At 30.1% G+C, this 17,901-nt stretch overlaps 2 protein-coding genes across 2 annotated transcripts; both read right to left on the bottom strand.

Moving 5' to 3' along the window:
* Positions 1 to 1,006: 1,006 nt before the first annotated feature.
* On the bottom strand, positions 1,007 to 7,970 carry LOC141719278 (NADH-cytochrome b5 reductase-like protein; the record flags this gene model as incomplete). The annotated part of the gene is made up of 13 exons (XM_074521655.1): positions 1,007 to 1,294; positions 1,396 to 1,464; positions 2,127 to 2,240; positions 2,328 to 2,417; positions 2,689 to 2,766; positions 2,940 to 2,991; positions 3,117 to 3,187; positions 3,291 to 3,345; positions 3,963 to 4,013; positions 4,277 to 4,336; positions 4,997 to 5,072; positions 5,292 to 5,334; positions 7,842 to 7,970. Coding segments are annotated over 13 exons (945 nt in total), but the record flags the coding sequence as incomplete, so codon positions are not given.
* Positions 7,971 to 9,082: 1,112 nt separating this feature from the next.
* Positions 9,083 to 15,558, bottom strand: LOC141720550 (nudix hydrolase 19, chloroplastic-like). Its single transcript, XM_074523028.1, has 6 exons — positions 14,760 to 15,558; positions 11,745 to 11,885; positions 11,539 to 11,643; positions 11,069 to 11,168; positions 10,116 to 10,208; positions 9,083 to 9,524 (listed from the first exon to the last, which is right to left on the bottom strand). Exons 1-6 carry the CDS (start codon positions 15,240 to 15,242, stop codon positions 9,256 to 9,258), a joined length of 1,191 nt encoding a protein of 396 aa, XP_074379129.1. The 5' UTR covers positions 15,243 to 15,558; the 3' UTR covers positions 9,083 to 9,255.
* Between the last annotated feature and the right edge of the window lie 2,343 nt (positions 15,559 to 17,901).

Raw genomic sequence — 17,901 nt, 5'->3', positions numbered from 1 at the left:
TTATAACCCCCAACCCAAGTCCAAAACTCAAACATAGTTTGAATTTCAATTCATACTTTCAAGCTTCACAAGAATCATCTCATTTACATATTTTAAGAAAAAATCTGAATATTTTTGTAGAATTAAGTTCATCTCTAACAGTTTGTGATCCAAAAATCCAAATTTGGATCACCAACTAATCCAAATATTGATCCAAATTTCTGACCAACTCCAACAGTGTGATCCAAATATCTGATCCAAATTATTTTTTACATATAATAATATATAAATCATATTAAGCAATTTTATCTTAAATTTATCATTTAATCATTATTAACAATTCATATAATATTTCATAAATTAATTAAATCAAAAAAAAATTAATACACATTAAAATATTAAAATTGTGCACTTAATTCACGAAAAACATATTTATTGCAATAATTAACATACAAAATATTATTGATACACACTAATTTTCCGAATTAGTATATTCTTTCCACAAATGCTCAATTAATGTATCTCTAAATGTAATATGTATCTCTTTATTTTTTATTTTAAATTTTAATGAAATTATATTTTCTCATTATTTTAATTTTTATTTTAAAAATGAATTTTGTTAACTATTAGTTATATTATGTTATTAATTTTATAATTAAATAATCAAAAATCAATTTAAAATCACATAAACTACAAATAACAAAATCATTATTTTATATTAAATCAAGTGATCCAAATTTGAATCAGTGTCCAAATTTGGATCACCATTTCGATCACTGTTGGAATGAAATTTGGGATAATCTGCCCTAAATTTGGATTTTTGAATCACCGTTGGATTTCCCCTAATAAACAAATGCAGGTTAATTTTTTAGACCTGTTTAAGCAAACAAAGAAGCATAAAACCTCAGAAAGGAACTGTTTAGAAAAACATTTGTTTTAACCATGCCGAATCGGAATCACCATTCATCTCATACAAGTCATATCTCTTTCGCAAACTGATCAAAAGCCTAAATTTGGTCATAACGAGTAAAATCATGAATCTAGGTTTATATAATTAGACATATACCAGCATCCGGCACATAACTTTTGTCCCTTCAGTTAGCACCAGCAAGTATACAAGAGTTAATTAGCAAAAGAAAGTATAATATACACGAATACACCCACCTAAAAGATAGATGCAACTTTTAATATCACACGCATTATGACTTTCAAACAACTTTCCCAAAAATTTGGTCTCAAATGGAACTTCTCTTCGCTATCAAAATTTGTAAACCATTTCCTCTGTATATCCAAGTTCTTTGAGTATTCCAGTGAGCTGCAAAAAAAAAAAACCAATAATAATAAAATTACATTGAAGGAAGATTTATGAGTGATGCATATATCTATACACAAAATATGTGAATTTCAGCTACATACCTCGCCTTGTGAACGGTCTTTTGCCTTGTCACCTGATATATGATTCATCAATCCAGGGGGACCACAAACCTGCCAATAAATGTAAGTTAATTACTTGCCCAGAAAACTCTATGAAATCCTTCAACACTTTCCAAATAAATCAAAATAATAGTAAATAACAAAGTGATGCAAGGCTTATTTAAATTCAGAGCATGACAGCAGTTAACATATTGACTTTGCAGTTCAGTTTACAATGCCCAACTTCCAATCAAAAGTTAAAAAACCTTTCAGAAACAAGTTCCTTCCTAGGTATCATCATCAAGATAAACGAAAAAAATATACTCTCTCTCTCCCAATTTATCTGTTTGGTTTGACTTTTGTCATTCAAACTGACCGAACTTTGACGGAAAATTTCATCTATTATACAATCGAGAATAATAATAAAATTTATATCATTAAAAGTATATCTAACATACTTTATTATGTATATTTCAGTTTTTTAAAATAATAATAATAAAAAATTAATCTATGGTCAAAGTTAAGTTAATTTGACCACAAAAAGTCAAACGATACAGATAAATTGGGACAGAGGGAGTATAATCCAAATATAAAGTTGACTGATGATTAGTCTACATCATGGCCCCTGGTCTCTAACATTGAGACGATCCTTAAATTATATGGAGGGGTTTTGTCCATATGCTGGATCATATGGTCGAACAAAATATTATGGAGGAAGGTGATTCAAAACTCACTAGTATAAGAGAATCTTTGCAGGGAGCAGGCAAGCCTTTCACAGCCATGTCCTTTGTAATGTATCCTTTACCTCCTCTCCAGTTCTCTGACGGCTTGTCCACAGTATAATACATCTAGATTTTATCGATAAAAAGAGCACAATTTTTTAGAAAGAAATATCAGGTGGCAGAATAACAGTTCCCTTATTCTAAAATGTGCACCTTCAAATTTGGATGGCTATCTTCAAGCAAGTCAAGTTTCTTCTTGAGGAGTATGTCATCTGGAGATACATTAGCATATTGCAGCGAAATCTGAAAGGACAAACCGTAACCATCAGGCATCAAGATAGAGATACAACTAGACTATATGACAAGGTAAATGAAAGAGATTGAAAATATAAAGAGTCATTAATCTGCAAACACATATACTAACTTACATTCAATCGTCAAGTTTACGATAGCTGACCAAGTGTTAAAGTAGCAAGGCCCGGGTATTAATTTCAAAAAGTAGATCGGCAAGATTGGTTCTCAAAGACAGAATGTGTAGAGAAATGTCAAAGAAATGTTTCCAAAACATCACAACCTTGGTGTTGTCATCAGAATTTTTTAGGATAGCATCAATTATTTGAAGCATTGGAGTAATGCCCGACCCACCTGCAATCTGGAAGGAAAGAATATGTGTAAAATTGCAAATTCACCAAAATCAATGAGTTTGTGAATGGTAAGCTGATATTTTTTCTGTTTAGCATTAATCTCTCTTCTATTTTATTTTCATCGCAAGTGCCACTCTATGATTGAAAATTTGCATGTAGTCTAGTGCATCCATGTCCTTACCATGCCTATGTGTTTCTTCATATTTGGGGTATATCGGAGCTTTTCAATGGGCCTGAAAAAATTTATTCGAGTTGGTAATACATTAGGAAAATACTGAATGCACATCATAAATATTCTCTTATTCATAGTAAAATAACTTATGAAATGCGCATATACTTATCAGTTATTACTTATTACCCCTTTACTTCAACAACATCTCCTGGTTTTAAGTTTGCAAAATGCTGACTCATTTTCCCACCAGGATAAACCTGCAAACAGAGGATAAGGCATGAGTACAAATCGGATGGGAGATTGCTGATAGATAACCTATTAACCTAACAAGTACAAATATTTTAGATGGCAATGAAATACCTTAATTAACAAATCGAAGTGCCCTTTTGCATCGGGATCTGATATAGGGGTGTACCTGCCGACCAGTGTTACAAAACACACTTAATATCTACGGTTAATAATTAGTAAAAGATAGCAATTAGAAATGAGAAGACCAGAAAATTTCAAAATATTAACAACTTTTGGTTTCATACTGGTGCAATCTCTTTAAAATACAATTATACATTATGCATCACCAACATGAGAAGATAAACCAATAACATTAATAGTATCAATCTTGCACCCCAAGGCTCCCATAAGCCTTCAAAGTCAAACATCATAAAATGCACAAAAACAGTAATATGGTATCTTTCTTAAACTACTCCATATGGTCCATTATATAGGGCGTTTGACTTTTTTCATGTATCTTTAGGAGCTTTGAAAATATAGTTAGAATTAAAATTTTTAAAATTTTCTTTTTCTAAATTAAAATATACTGTAACATTTATATTTTAATTCAGAAAAAGAAAAAATAAAAAAAAATTATTTTAGCTATACATTCAAAGCACATTGAGATGTGTGCAAAAAGTCAAACGACCTATATTATGGACCAGAGGGAGTATTTGTTTGGCCAGCTTTCTCCAAAATTTAGCAAAACTAAAAATTAAAGAAACTATATCCTTATTCATTTATTTGAGAGATAAGAAGACTCACGGGCGAATGACGTATTTTGTTTTTCCTTCTGCATCTGGTGCTAATGGGTACCTACAAAATGAAAACATTTATCATGAGAGTTTAGTACCTACAAAATGAAAACATTTATCATGAGAGTTTAGTACCTACAAAATGAAAACATTTATCTTTTAGTACCCATATAAGTAAGACTCTGGTATATATGATGTATTGAGTACTATATATAATGGCCTGAATATTACCTATGTGCCTAACAAAAAAACATTAATGACCTGGCTTAAAAGATTAAAGGACTCCTACTTACTAGGGTAGTAAAAGAAAAACAAGAAAAGTACCTTGTGATGAGGCATGACGCAACATCAAGACCCAATTTCGCACTAGGATCAAATGAAAACCTGCCATTGGAGAAAAGATAAATACTTGTAATCATTTCAATCCGACTCTATCGGGCCATAAGATCAAATTTCCGACAGGCCATTTGTTAAATCTTCTTATGCTCTTTATTAGAGCAGGAATCCTACTGTTTTCAAATAAAATATTTACTCCCTACCCTGTCCATATATGATCCTGATATTACTAAATATGTAACTATTGTGCTGCATATATTATTCAAGTTGCATATAAATACATAAATTTGGAGTTAAAATTGGGGTTAGAGTTGGGATCAAATATTAAATAGCTTCACCACATTAAAAATGACTCAGATGTGTCAGTCAGCCACTACTTCTTTATGAATGCATATGCAGCATGAAGACTAAAAATTGTCAAATATATACAATATCCTAAACCTTACCCAAGTTTCATTCCGTTTACATTAGAAAAACTTAACTGAACCATTTGTCTTCAAAAACCAAACTGTAATGATTTATTAAATGGATATATACATTTATTCCCGTGGGAGAATATGTCAGTTGTGCTATCCAAACAAATATAGAATCTTGAAAAGCGTAGGCAGAGCAACTAGATTGTTCCTCATGCCAATAAATAGAGCACATATATCCAAGTGGAGGCATACTGATATAGAGGATAGACAACAATGAAAAGAAGATAGTAACCTGAACAACTGAGTGTTGTGGCTGACCTTTGCCTTGTCTTGAAGCTTAAAATCAACCCACTTGTCAGGATTGAGTGCTGAAAAAACAATAGCAGTTAATGAAGCTCCAACTCTGAAATTACGGAACCTCAAACAAACTTTGCTTATAACTTCTTAGTTCGAAGTGGATGAACACTAAAGCTTACAAATGTGAACAGATAGCAAGTGTATGGAAGAGCAGATCAATCAAATCATGATGATGGACATAGAAAAACATGTGTGTATAAGAGAGGGAGGAAGGGGGGGATCGAACTTACCGATTCTTTGTTGAGATCCTTCATTGATTTTGTCGAGATGAACCTGCAATTATAGTCAGATATATTAAAGAACATAAAGGTACCAAAAACTAGATTTAAATTAAATTCTATAAGGGATTCCAAGCCTCATATATATGACAAAGAGAACTCATAGCCATCTCCTCTTCTACATATTACATACGCATTTGAATAGTCCAAAACCTTTTTGGCTCATCTAATCCAACACAAGTAAACAAAATTTGGGTGCACAGTTTCTTTATTGAATAAAATTCTAAAATCATTTTAGTCACTGGAAATATTATACATGCAATTGCCTCGAAATTTTCCTCAAGTACTCACACATATAATAAACACCAGAATGGGTATGTTCTGTGCAAATAAACACAAATACATTCAACATGAAAATCTTAAGATACATCCTTAAACAAATAGGTCAGATTCGGAAATCGCCAACCACAGTAATTCACAAATCTTAAAACAAAAAACAGTGCATCTTTTACTAGCTAAGTTACATTATCCGAAAATCTAGCTTCGGAAGTTGCAATTGGAGTGAGCTCGTCTCTGCATTTCCGGAAAAAAGCCTAACTCCCTAATCATACATTGACATCTTATAACAACAAATTATTGTGGTATTAGATTAGCTACACATTAAAAAGATCATGATTGGAGACCTTATACATAAATTGTGTCATACAAAACCTAGCCCTCATTTTCGAGTACAATGACTAATAAAAATTGAAAGCTAAACATTCCTTAAGGAGATTGTTGGCTATTATACATATAATAAAGCAAGCAAATAGGGGTTGGATGAGACATTTTATTTCACTCAAAATTACTAATTTATCCCTCATTAATAAATACAAATAATTGTCAAATTTAATACCATGTATTAATTATACCTAAGTCATTATTACTCATGATTAATAAATACAAATGATTTTCATATTTAATAACATATGTTAATTACACGTAACTTATTAATATTAATAATTTTATATATGTTACCATTTATTATTAAATATTAACAACCTATAATTAGATATCTAAAATTTTATAATATTTGCCTATAAACTTCTTTTTTTTTTTTCAGACTCTATATAAAATAAATTTATTTTCAGCACATAAATTTAATATTTTAGCTAATCTGAAAACAACAATGTTACTGTATGAATCATTAAACCCAAGAAATATAATAGATATTCTCTTTGTATATTAAAAAAAGAGTGGGTTACGAGGGAGTTTTATAATAAAGTTGAGATTCTTTTTATATAGCCAAATCGAATATGAGCTAATATTGGTTTGAAGATTTTGAATAGATCTGATAAAAAATATTAAAATATCAAGTTCATTGTGGTTACAACAATATGTTACAATAACGGTGAATCATTTTTCTTACATTAACCAGATTAAAGATTTTTTTTAGAGGTATAAGTAAAAGATTTATAAGATTACTGCAGCGTTACAGAAATCGGTACTTTCATCGAAAAATCGCTGGAAGGCAAGCAAACGATATTATAGAGCAAAATCGGAGCATAAAATATGTTTGCCATTTTCGGTCAAAATCGGCGATTTGCTTGTCAAAATCGACGATTTTCCGGTCAAAATTCGACGAATCAAACACACAATTGGAGGCTCTGCAAAAAAAAAGGAAGAAGAAATATACTCAGCCTTGAGTTGGTGAAGAGCGGCGATTTTAGATGAACAAACCAGACGGCCACCGAATGGAAACTCGAAAGATAAGACGGCCACCGAATGGAAACTCGAAAGATAAGGGAAGAAGAAGAGAGAGACATAAAGATGTTTAAGACTCTTAATATTTTAATGAATAATGCACACAAAACAATGTTATAACTTGGTATGGATATAATTTTACACATCTCGAGTATAATTATTTTACTTACATATTTTTACATATTTTAAAAAGTATATAAAAGTATGTACAATTTTATTCTGATTTAACATTTAGATATTTAACATTTCGATAAATTCTCGATTTTTGATAAATCACAAATCGGTAGCTCAACCGATTTAGTCCAATTTCTAATTTCTATAACCATGGATTACTGACCTAATTATTAATATATTTATCATAAAAAAACGAAGTATATTGGAAAATGTATTCATATTATCAATTTTACAATATTATATGCAACATGTCGGATTTCATATTCAATAATTACATTTTCCGCTAAGGAAAGTAAAAATTAACTCGAATACATTGTACTTTGTGTCACTAATTGTACCATGTTAACAACTGTAGTAATTCTTTAATTAACTCCGTAATATTTGATTCTTATGAGTTGTAATTATTTTCAAGAGAAATGTGTGATCTCATTTGCATTATATTTTAATTGTATATTTCGATTTGGTTGAAAACATGTTAAGTACGACATTGATCTCAATTCCATAAAAGAGATATTTAATTAATTGGTCCAGGAACCAATATGAATATATCATCAATAATGCTATATAGCAAGTTAGGCCTAATAATAATAAAAATGCAACGAAAATTCAAATTAAATAAAAAAAAAGAAGAAGAAAGGAGTGTACCAAAAGAGGGGAATCGAAGTAGTAAAAGTAAGATAAACCACCGCAAATGGCAGCGATGGCGCCAAAAGGAGCTCCTCGTGATTTGCAGATTTTGATAGTCTCTGGAAAAACGTACCCATCTTTTTCGAATCAGGCGAGGGTTGCAGCGTGCCTATTATAGTGTCATCTTTAGCCCCTTACTTTCTTTCCCCTTATTTACAAGAGACACTTTTTGTTTCGGAAGTTTCTTTTTGTTTTCACTTCAATATTATTTTTTTGCTCAACTTTTTCACTTCAATACTACTTTGTCTGCAGGATCTACAGCCTAATACTACTCTCTCCGTACCTTTAACATGTTTGTTAATATCTTTATTTTCATATTAATATAAAATATAAAAATTTTATCGTATTAAAATACTTATAAATATAAATCAAACAAAATCACTCATAACTATATCTATACTTACCGATTAGGCGTAAATTAATAATTTGTCTAATATTATGAACAGTCCCGACATATGAAACGAGAAAAGTAATAAGATATGGAGGGAGTATTATTTAGGAAAGACACGTGTTTCTCTTTTAACATGAGATAATATCATAATTCTTTTCATAAAATTTTACTACTCGGAGAATATTATTCTTATACTTTTTAATATATCTGGTAAAAAATTTGATGCTCGTCCTAACTTAAATGATATAAATTATTTTTAACATATGTACTATATCTTTATTTTATCATGAAATGGCCAAGGTTCTCGAAGGGTGCTCTAACTGTGTGCAAGTTTTATGTGTCTGATCTGGTTTTCTACCAATCCTTTAGTACGAGCATTTTTTGCAAGCTTAGTTTCTGTGTATCGGTTCTCAAATTTGGAGTGGTGCATGAAGATCAAAAACCTTAGTTTGATTCAAATATATTTCAAAATCACTAATTCACTAATTCAATTTTGGCCGGTGGTTGGATGAGGTTTACACCGTGGGACGGAACTAAAAATGTGGGTTATTTCCAAATTTTGGTTCTGATACCGTACACCACCCTTTTAAGTACACCACCCTTTTAAATTTATATAAAAAAAATTGCACAGAGAATATATTTACTTATTTTATCTTTGTTAATCCAAAACTTGCAGTGGTAACACGAGTGATTTTGTCTGCATGACAGCAGATATCAAGTACTATAAAATCAGCAGCCCAAGAACTACAAGTCTGAATGGCACGGCCCGGTACTTAAAACAACTAGATTTGGAGATTTATAGACAGTGTGATTAATCTCGTGATGTTATTAACTATATGATATAGGAGGGAGAACAATTACAAAGCTTATATTAGTTTCAAAAAAATACAATAGACTACTTGCTTATGAAATTATATAATGTCATTCTATGCAAGTAGATGAAAATGAATTGAAATGAGGACAAATGCAGATACAGAACTATCAGGTTCTTAAAGAGTGTCCTTCTGCATCTTTTATTCCAACCTCATTGACCCAAGAAGATATTAGGTGATGAGCAATCGCGTATGGTCCCGGGATAAACATCGGAGCAAGTTCCCCACTTTCCATATTGAAGTCCAAAGATAGGTTAAAACTTTTCTCAACTCCTTTGCTCATCTGGTTCACTTTCACTGCTGTTGTCTTTTGCGCCTTGTCGTATTCAACAAATGTTAAAGCCTTCTCTACATCTTCTCGACTGAACCATTGGGCATCTATGCACATAAAATCTCATTGTTAAAAAAATACAAAAGGAAACAAACATTAGACCTACTAACTATTCCCTGAAGGACAATAATTTCAGAACTATAATCAAAAGAAAAACTTTTACTACAAGATATAGATCATAGTCTGCTTCAGTAGTGTTACTTGTTTGTTTCTATTGTTACTTCCAGTATACATATATAACTTTATTTGGGGCCAGAAAATTATATTTTCTTTGAACATGGTAATTATCTTGTAAAATGCCTGTAAAAAAACAGGTTTTAGTGTATTAGTACTGTCTTCATGTACATTACAGGATAAACTTGTAGATTATATTAACAAGAGATCAAGAATCATATAAAGCTGCGATTTGTTTTGTTAAAAAAGAGTATATTTGCAGAACCCGCTGAAATATAGTAAGCTCCATGTAGAACAACTAGTCACTACAGATAAATCCTAGTAACGATGTCATCCACTTTTCATGAGTTAATAAACTATAGTTGGCAACATAAACAACCATCAAAAGTTAAACTGTGGAAATATACATCAGGGGGAGGGGGAAGGGGGAGGTTAAAGAAATAAAAGTTGAGTAATTATATTACCTTCCAACTCCTTCTTGTCCACATTTATTTCAAACGACTTGGCATATGCCAAGAAACCAACCATTAACTGGCAAGGCATGCTACTAGGCCCAACTGCAAAATAAGCAAATATGCATATAAAGTATAAACAAGATTTTGATGCCATGCAAAATTCCACGAAGTGAATATCATCTCTTGAAGTGTTCTCAGTTAATTCTTTCGCATATAATCAGAAGTAGAAATAAAGATAAGAAAAGCAATTTAAGTTTTTGAATAGAATTTTAGTTGGCACACATTCCTTAATCAACGGAAAGAGGTATAAAACAGAAACAAGGAAGGCTACAGCATATTTACAAATCAAGGCTTTACTTAAGCTTGACATCCGGCCTATTTGCTATCTGTTCAACAGAAGTGCCTATGATACATACTCGAAGCGCTATTCTGATCACTGATGTAACAAAAGTTGTATTTACTTTTGTCAAAGTGATAAAGAATCTATCACCTCTAACTACAATCTGCAGGTGCAAACTGTGTTTAAAAGAATAAACTGACAGGGATTTTACATCCAAATATCTTTACAAATTTTACCAAACTACAATTTATTAGAAGAGCAACTTCTTGAAGGTTTTGTTAAGGCAGTGCTTCAATAGTCTTGTTTGTCATTTGATATTATTAGCTCTCGACTTACTCTGACTATCCTGTGAAGCTCTAAAAATGCAACCATACAAGACAATACAGTACAGTGGTGAAGCTGTATAGAGATGGAGAAAAACAAATTCTCATAATTTTATACATGGTTATATTCAAATCTACGTTCAATTTAGATAAAAGGTTTCACAGCTAAGTTGAGTGAATAACAAATATATACTTCGTCATCTGAAGCTTTTACCTAACATTGGCAGGATTTGCCTACTCTACTGTGTCATCTACTGATGTGCATAAATTATGTAATGGAAAAGCTAAGTATTTAATACCAGGCCAAGGTTGAGAGCTATGATAGACAACTTCTCCGACATTAATACCAGTCTCCTCCCATGTTTCACGCTTCACTGCCTCTTCCAAGCTTTCACCTGGCTGTGGAAAGAAAGTGGATCATTTAATATATTATGTTTTTTTTCTCACAGTGAAACAATTTACATATTTACCAAAGAGCTCCTCACCCTCTTTTAGGGAGGGCGAAGGTTCAAGCCTTAATATAAGAAAGTCAGAAGTGGAGTGTGGGGAAGTCAATTCACTATAAATAAATTACATGAATATATTACAGGTGAATAACATCTACTAAAACACAAACAACAAACAATTAACAATTTTAAGTTCCTTGTTTTTTATTCAATCTAATATAGAGTGACTACCTTAATAAAGAGAAGCTCGCTCTAGGTCATAAAGGACCTCAAAAAATAGATAATGTGGATTCCCTGATTTAAAAGTAAGTTGAGAACTATACCTCTATGAACCCTGCCAGAGTACTCCACATTCGTGGCACAAATCTTGACTGCCTGCTTAGAAGTGCACGGTCTCTCTGTTTATCTACGACTAACATAATAACAACCTGATTGCAGAATGACAGATGCAGAGAGCAAAAATTTAGAAGTCCAGGAAAATCAAGATGCCGAAAGCAGTCAAACTAATGAAACTCGAAAATCATCCTACCGGATCAACTCGAGGGTAAAACCTCTTCTTGCAGGACTCGTTTGTACATTGCTTTCGTCTCCCGGCATCTATGGGCACAGTTTTTTCTCCACAATTCCCGCAAAATTGTGATGTAATATGCCACTCCAACAAAGCTTTAGCCTGATTCAAAGTCATCAATGAAGATGTAGATGCAATGGTTCCAGAACTTTTATGTTTCACACTAGCTGGTATATAAGTACTTATAAAGAATATCTAAATGTAGATAAACCTGCTCATTTAATAACATCAGCCTACCACATTTAAAGTAGTTCAAAGTTTTAGTTACAGTAGACTAAAAATTAAATTCTAACTTGCAGTTGATTATCAAACCTTCCAACTTGGCACTATAAATTGTCAATAATCAGGCTGTGAATTACATTAGAGTATCTAAGAATATATTTCCATAAATCTAGATGAAAGAACATATTTTAAGGATCAAAGGTCTAGTGGTAGTCGAAACGCAACCACAAAAGCTGGATATCACTGCATATTTATGGTATTTACTTTCTTAACATTATTGTTCTTCTAATGTTAAATAAACCTCAACAATAACCTAATAAAGGTACAGACATACAGTACACATTTTTAAACTAATAGCGCAGCAGTTAATTAGCCTTCCCTAGGTAAAGAGCCTATTCCCATATGTGGAATTTCTATCTCTGCACCTAATTCCAGTTGAATATGAAAAATGATGTTCACAATGTTTTAGTTTACTGGCATAATAAGCAGTACGGTCATTTTCTAGAGTTTTTTTATACATGCAATTATAATGTTTTTAGTTATATTCTTATTTGTAAATGTGGTACAATGTGTAAGGTATTTATGTGTGTATCATTTTCATACAAGACATTACTAAATTACACGACGTTTCCAATATAGCTTATTAAGAAAAATATATGTAGTAGTCAGTGTCCGTTTAAAATGAAACAAATAAAGTTAATATGTAGAATGTCGTTGGTATGTTTACAAAAAAAAGTTAAAAACTAACATATATGTTGAATACTGAGTTATCAAAAATTTTGAATTTTATTTAAATAAACTATATAACTGGTCTATATTACCGAGTTCTATACTAACTTACAGTTAACTTACTCAATTTAAAAAGATAAAAAATGAATAACTGAATTCAGAATTACTTGCAATCATAATATAAAATAATATAAAATTTACAACACTACTGTTAATATAAAAGTCGATTTTAATGAAAAATGTTAGTTTTTGAAATTTAACGTATGTATGTTTGGAAAAATGTTAGTTTTTTTACACTACTCTTAACAAAATAAGATTAAGTTATATGTGTTTATGTTAGCATGTGAATTATCGTATGTTACATTTCTTAGAAAATTACGATGGTTTCAATTATTTATACGCTAAATATCTGATTTATGTACATGTATAATCATTATTAATATCTAGTGAGGCAATTGATTACTTAAATAACATGTATTTATAATTATTCAAAAATTTAAATTATGTAATAAATAAATTGCCATAATTTATATATGCTATTCACATTATCACTGACAAACAATCCATATCTATTTTTTACGCGAGTATCAATCATGTAACATAAAAATAGATTATATATTGTAAGACTTATTATTGATGTTCATGATTTTTTTCAAGAATTTGAAGGAAAAATTGTAATTATATTGTTATTTAAACTATTTTTAAGTTTCTTTCATTACAACTCTAATATTTCTTCATATAATAATTTGATAATATTGTATACTATTTTTCTAAAATTAAATATTTTTCAATTCGATAAAGTTTTATAAATATTAGTTGAACTGATTAATTCATTCAAATTATTGAACAATATATATATATATTTTTTAAATAGTATAAAATGTATTAAATCAAATGCTACAATATAATATAGATATAACTTTTATTTGAATAATTCAAAATATTAAAATAATTCAAAATATTTGTACAATATTATCTTGATCAATAAATATTGTTTATCTAAAAGAATTCTTTTTAAAATGCTAGTTTTTTTAAAGTAAAAAATGAAAAATAAATCGATTTAATATATCATTATAGTTTTAACAAATCTCGTGAGATCTCATATCAAATTTCAAATATTTTTAAAATCGGTACAAGTCCCAAAACACTATTGCGCTATCAGTGAAATTACTAATTTTAATACAAATAATCAATTGAATGGATCCTATAAATACCTCAAACACATTAATTTATATTAATATAAGATATCAAAAAATTTCACATTATTGGTAAGATATTCTCGTCGAACTTGTAATTCAAATTTATTAAACGTAGAATGTGACAATGTTTTTCGGCTTGTCATGTAGTCAAATTTCGAGTATTTTTTGAACAATAGCCAAATTCTGATTTCAAATTCAAAATAAACTAAAATTCATTGACTCATTATAATTCGAACTTATCTAAATATTTAATACCAATCTAGATTATTTATATATAGGCGATTTTTTTTCAATATTTTCTTTAAAAATTATATATATACATTTTAATTACTTTTTATAATAAAAAATTGTTAAAAATATATGAGATATATTTTCAAACTAAATAATAATAATAAATAAAATAATAATCCATTTATGTATTATGCCTAACTTTATATCTGAAATTCAGTTCTTTAAAATTAATTGTACAAATATTTAAGTAACTATCATTTTTTTGCAGAATTCAAGTAATTATCTTTACTCTAGCACACTCACATGTGTCAAAATATGGTGTGATAGTATGAGGTTGTATAAAAGAACGAAGCAACCCGAGTTCGATTCTCACAAAACATTGTGCTATTATATAATAGAAGAGATTATTTCAAAACCTAAAGTTTCGTATTATATTTTACCAAATTTCAATAAACTTACGAGCAACACAAAATTGACAAGTTTATGAACACAACAAAATCCAAAGTAGATGTTATGATCCAAACCTACTCCAGACTCAAACAATTATTAGTAATTATGAAATTGATATCAGATTGTCAGTAAATAAAAAGCATACCTGGCCAGCAATAGCAAGATCAGCCAGAACTAGGTGGTTAGCCCAGTCAGTGGCAACCATCAAACTCATCGCATCCACAAAGCTAACCTGCCTACTACTAAGTTCATTCTCCAGATCACCAGCCTTAGACACATCAATTGCCCAATAAACAATATCATCACATGAATCTGAACCTAAATAAACAAATGAAGACTCAGTCAACTTGACTTGAGATTTTTCCAAGAAGACCTTGCATTCATTCAAACTCAACCAGCCCAGATGCCAAATCGGAACCGAATCACCCGAAGAACTTACTAGAGGCCTACCCTTTCTAAAAGGCAATACCTTAAAATTAGAAGATGCATGTTGAGTATCATGATCAGAAGAAAAGTATGCCTTGAGGGTTTGAAAAGCAGAGGAAAATGAAACAGAGTCAGTTGGTTTAGGTGTTTTGGATATTATGGGATTGCCTGCAAACAAATGAGAGCTAAGTTGTATGGACATGACTGTAGAGAAATGGCTAGAAGATCATGAGAGCTCTCTGTTATTATTTACCAGCGGACAGAGTTTAAAGGTAGGTGTTTTGATCATTGTCTTTGTCCAGTTTTACGGCTGGATTGATATTTCAATTTCTGAAACAACGGGAATTTAAAATGTCAACGGCTGCCAACCAACCAAAATTTCCCATGTTGCTTAGCCGCCGCATTAATGACTTTCTCTGCCATGGTTTTGTTTTGCCCAATTTGGCGACAAATATCTCGCTGGCTTGCTGATGGTCAAGAGTTATTTTGTGGTTTGTGAGCCTATAATTAACTAGTTTGTCCAATTAATTAGGAACGAGAATAAACATACAAATTACAGACTCCTGCAACACTAACCATGTCCATGTCCTCTAGTTGTCTACTACTTGCTTTCTTTCTGTGTTGTATACTTTCATGTCACGTATTTTCGTGTTGGTGTACTTGAAAGTCAAACATAAATCCGACATATTCATGTTTCATATATTTTCGTGTTCGTGTACATTTTTTTGGTGTCGTGTTTTTAGGTAATATTTAATATTAATATAAATATTATTAAATAAATAAATAAATAAAAATATAAGATATTTAGGTCAATATTTTATAAAATATATGAAATGTATATATTTAGATCACATTTATTATACAATATTATAAAATTACCTATTTGAAGCAAGATAATATATGAGTAGTTTAGGTGTTAGGTAGGACTAACTTAAAACCCGTGCGATACATGAATTGTTGTGAATATTTAAATTTAATTTAAAGAGAAATTTTTAAGATATGAACTTTTGTTTATTTAAAATTTTAATAAATATGATTTTATAATAATTACATATATACACATTTAGCACGTATGAGTTAGTGATATTTTTGTAATAAGTGATATTTTAGTTTTTTCCAAAAATATTAATAATTGAAAGATACAGTTTAATTGATATGTGTACGTGTGTTTATAAAAGATAATTATATCTTAATTAAAAAATAAATTTTAGCACATATCAATAATATACGATATATCTTTAGTTTGATTTTAGTATTGTTTTCGCCCGAATCAATTGTATGCATTATTCTGTAATATCCTTAATCCCATTATATCGACAAAATTGAACTAACTCTCTTCATATTATTTTAATTTATTTTTTTAAGTACAAATCAATGGTATATTTTTTATTTTAGTCGATATCAAGTATTACTATTTTTTAAATTGATCTAATTGTTTTTAGATATTAGTTTTGCTTTATCGGAGATCAATTGTATTAATTTCTTTAGCTGAGATGAGTACTATATATTGAATTGTTCTAGCCTGAAACTATTAGACCAACTAAGAATTTTCTCGAGTCTCATTTTAATAAAGTAGTATGAATACTAAGTTGAAAAAAACTCGTAATTATATAAAGCCAAACATTGTATACACAGACTAACTATTAAACTTTTTATGTTTGGGTTATGAGGGGAAGGTACCTATTATCACACTCATTTTTAAGTCTATATTATACCTACCCACGAATTAAGTAAACTATAATTTAATTTTAGCCTGATCTATAATATATTATTTGTCTTTAATTTGACTCTACTTTTGATTTTAGCACATATCAATATTATACATTATTTTATTTTAACCCCATATTCATTATATCAACCATATCTACCTAATTATATTTATTTATATTTAATTTTTATTTTAGCCCGTAATGAATATTAGTTTGGTTTCACCGGATGAATAATATATATTGTTTTGTTTTAGGCTAATGACATTGTACCAACAAACGAATTACTTTTCAAATTTTAATTTTGTTTTAACCCAGTTCAATGGTATAATTCTTTTTAACCAAATTAGGAGTATTTATTATTCAATGGTATAATTTGTTTTAGCATAATTAGCAGTATTTATTATTTTGTTTGAACTCGAGAAAGCAAATCCAACTAATTATATTAGTTTAATTTTATTGTTTATTTAAGACCGGGATCAATATATATATATATATATATATATATATATATATATAATCTTTGTAATATATAATTGATGATGTCAAAGATTACTAGCGCTAACAATGTCATTAACATCTATGATCTGAGTGGAAGATTAATGAATAGTTATTTTCAGTAAACAGTTAAGCTTGGGGCCAACCCTAAGTAAGTTGTATTGTTATCTAAATTTGTATTTTATACTTGTAACACTTAAAGTCTGTAAAAATGCAAAGGAGCAGACTGGAGTCTTTTTCCTAAAACAGTATCAAGCCTAATGATTCTATCTGGAAAAAGATCAAGAAGATCATGCCTCAGAAGAATTTTGAAGAACCTTGGAGTTGAATAAATCTGTTTGGAGAAAAATATTCCAAGTAAAGATCTCAACAAGTCACAGATTTAATGTTATAGAGAAGTCATTCGAGAACTCCAGAATGACTTATCGAGAAGTCATTCAAACTCCAGAGAGTACCGACGGATAAACAATATCTACTCGACGGATGAGCTATATATCCACTCGATGGATGAATAACATCTACTCGACGGATAAGCTATACATCTACTCGACGGATGAGAAATATCTACTCAACGGATAAGCAATATCCACCGAGAGTAGAGAAGTCAGGAAAGCTACTCGAGAACTCAAAAAGATATCGACAAGTCATTCCTTCACT

The sequence above is a fragment of the Apium graveolens genome, chromosome 4 (genome assembly GCF_009905375.1).
Source record: "Apium graveolens cultivar Ventura chromosome 4, ASM990537v1, whole genome shotgun sequence".
In the NCBI taxonomy this organism is placed as follows: domain Eukaryota; kingdom Viridiplantae; phylum Streptophyta; class Magnoliopsida; order Apiales; family Apiaceae; genus Apium; species Apium graveolens.
This window is presented reverse-complemented; position numbering and strand designations above follow the sequence as displayed.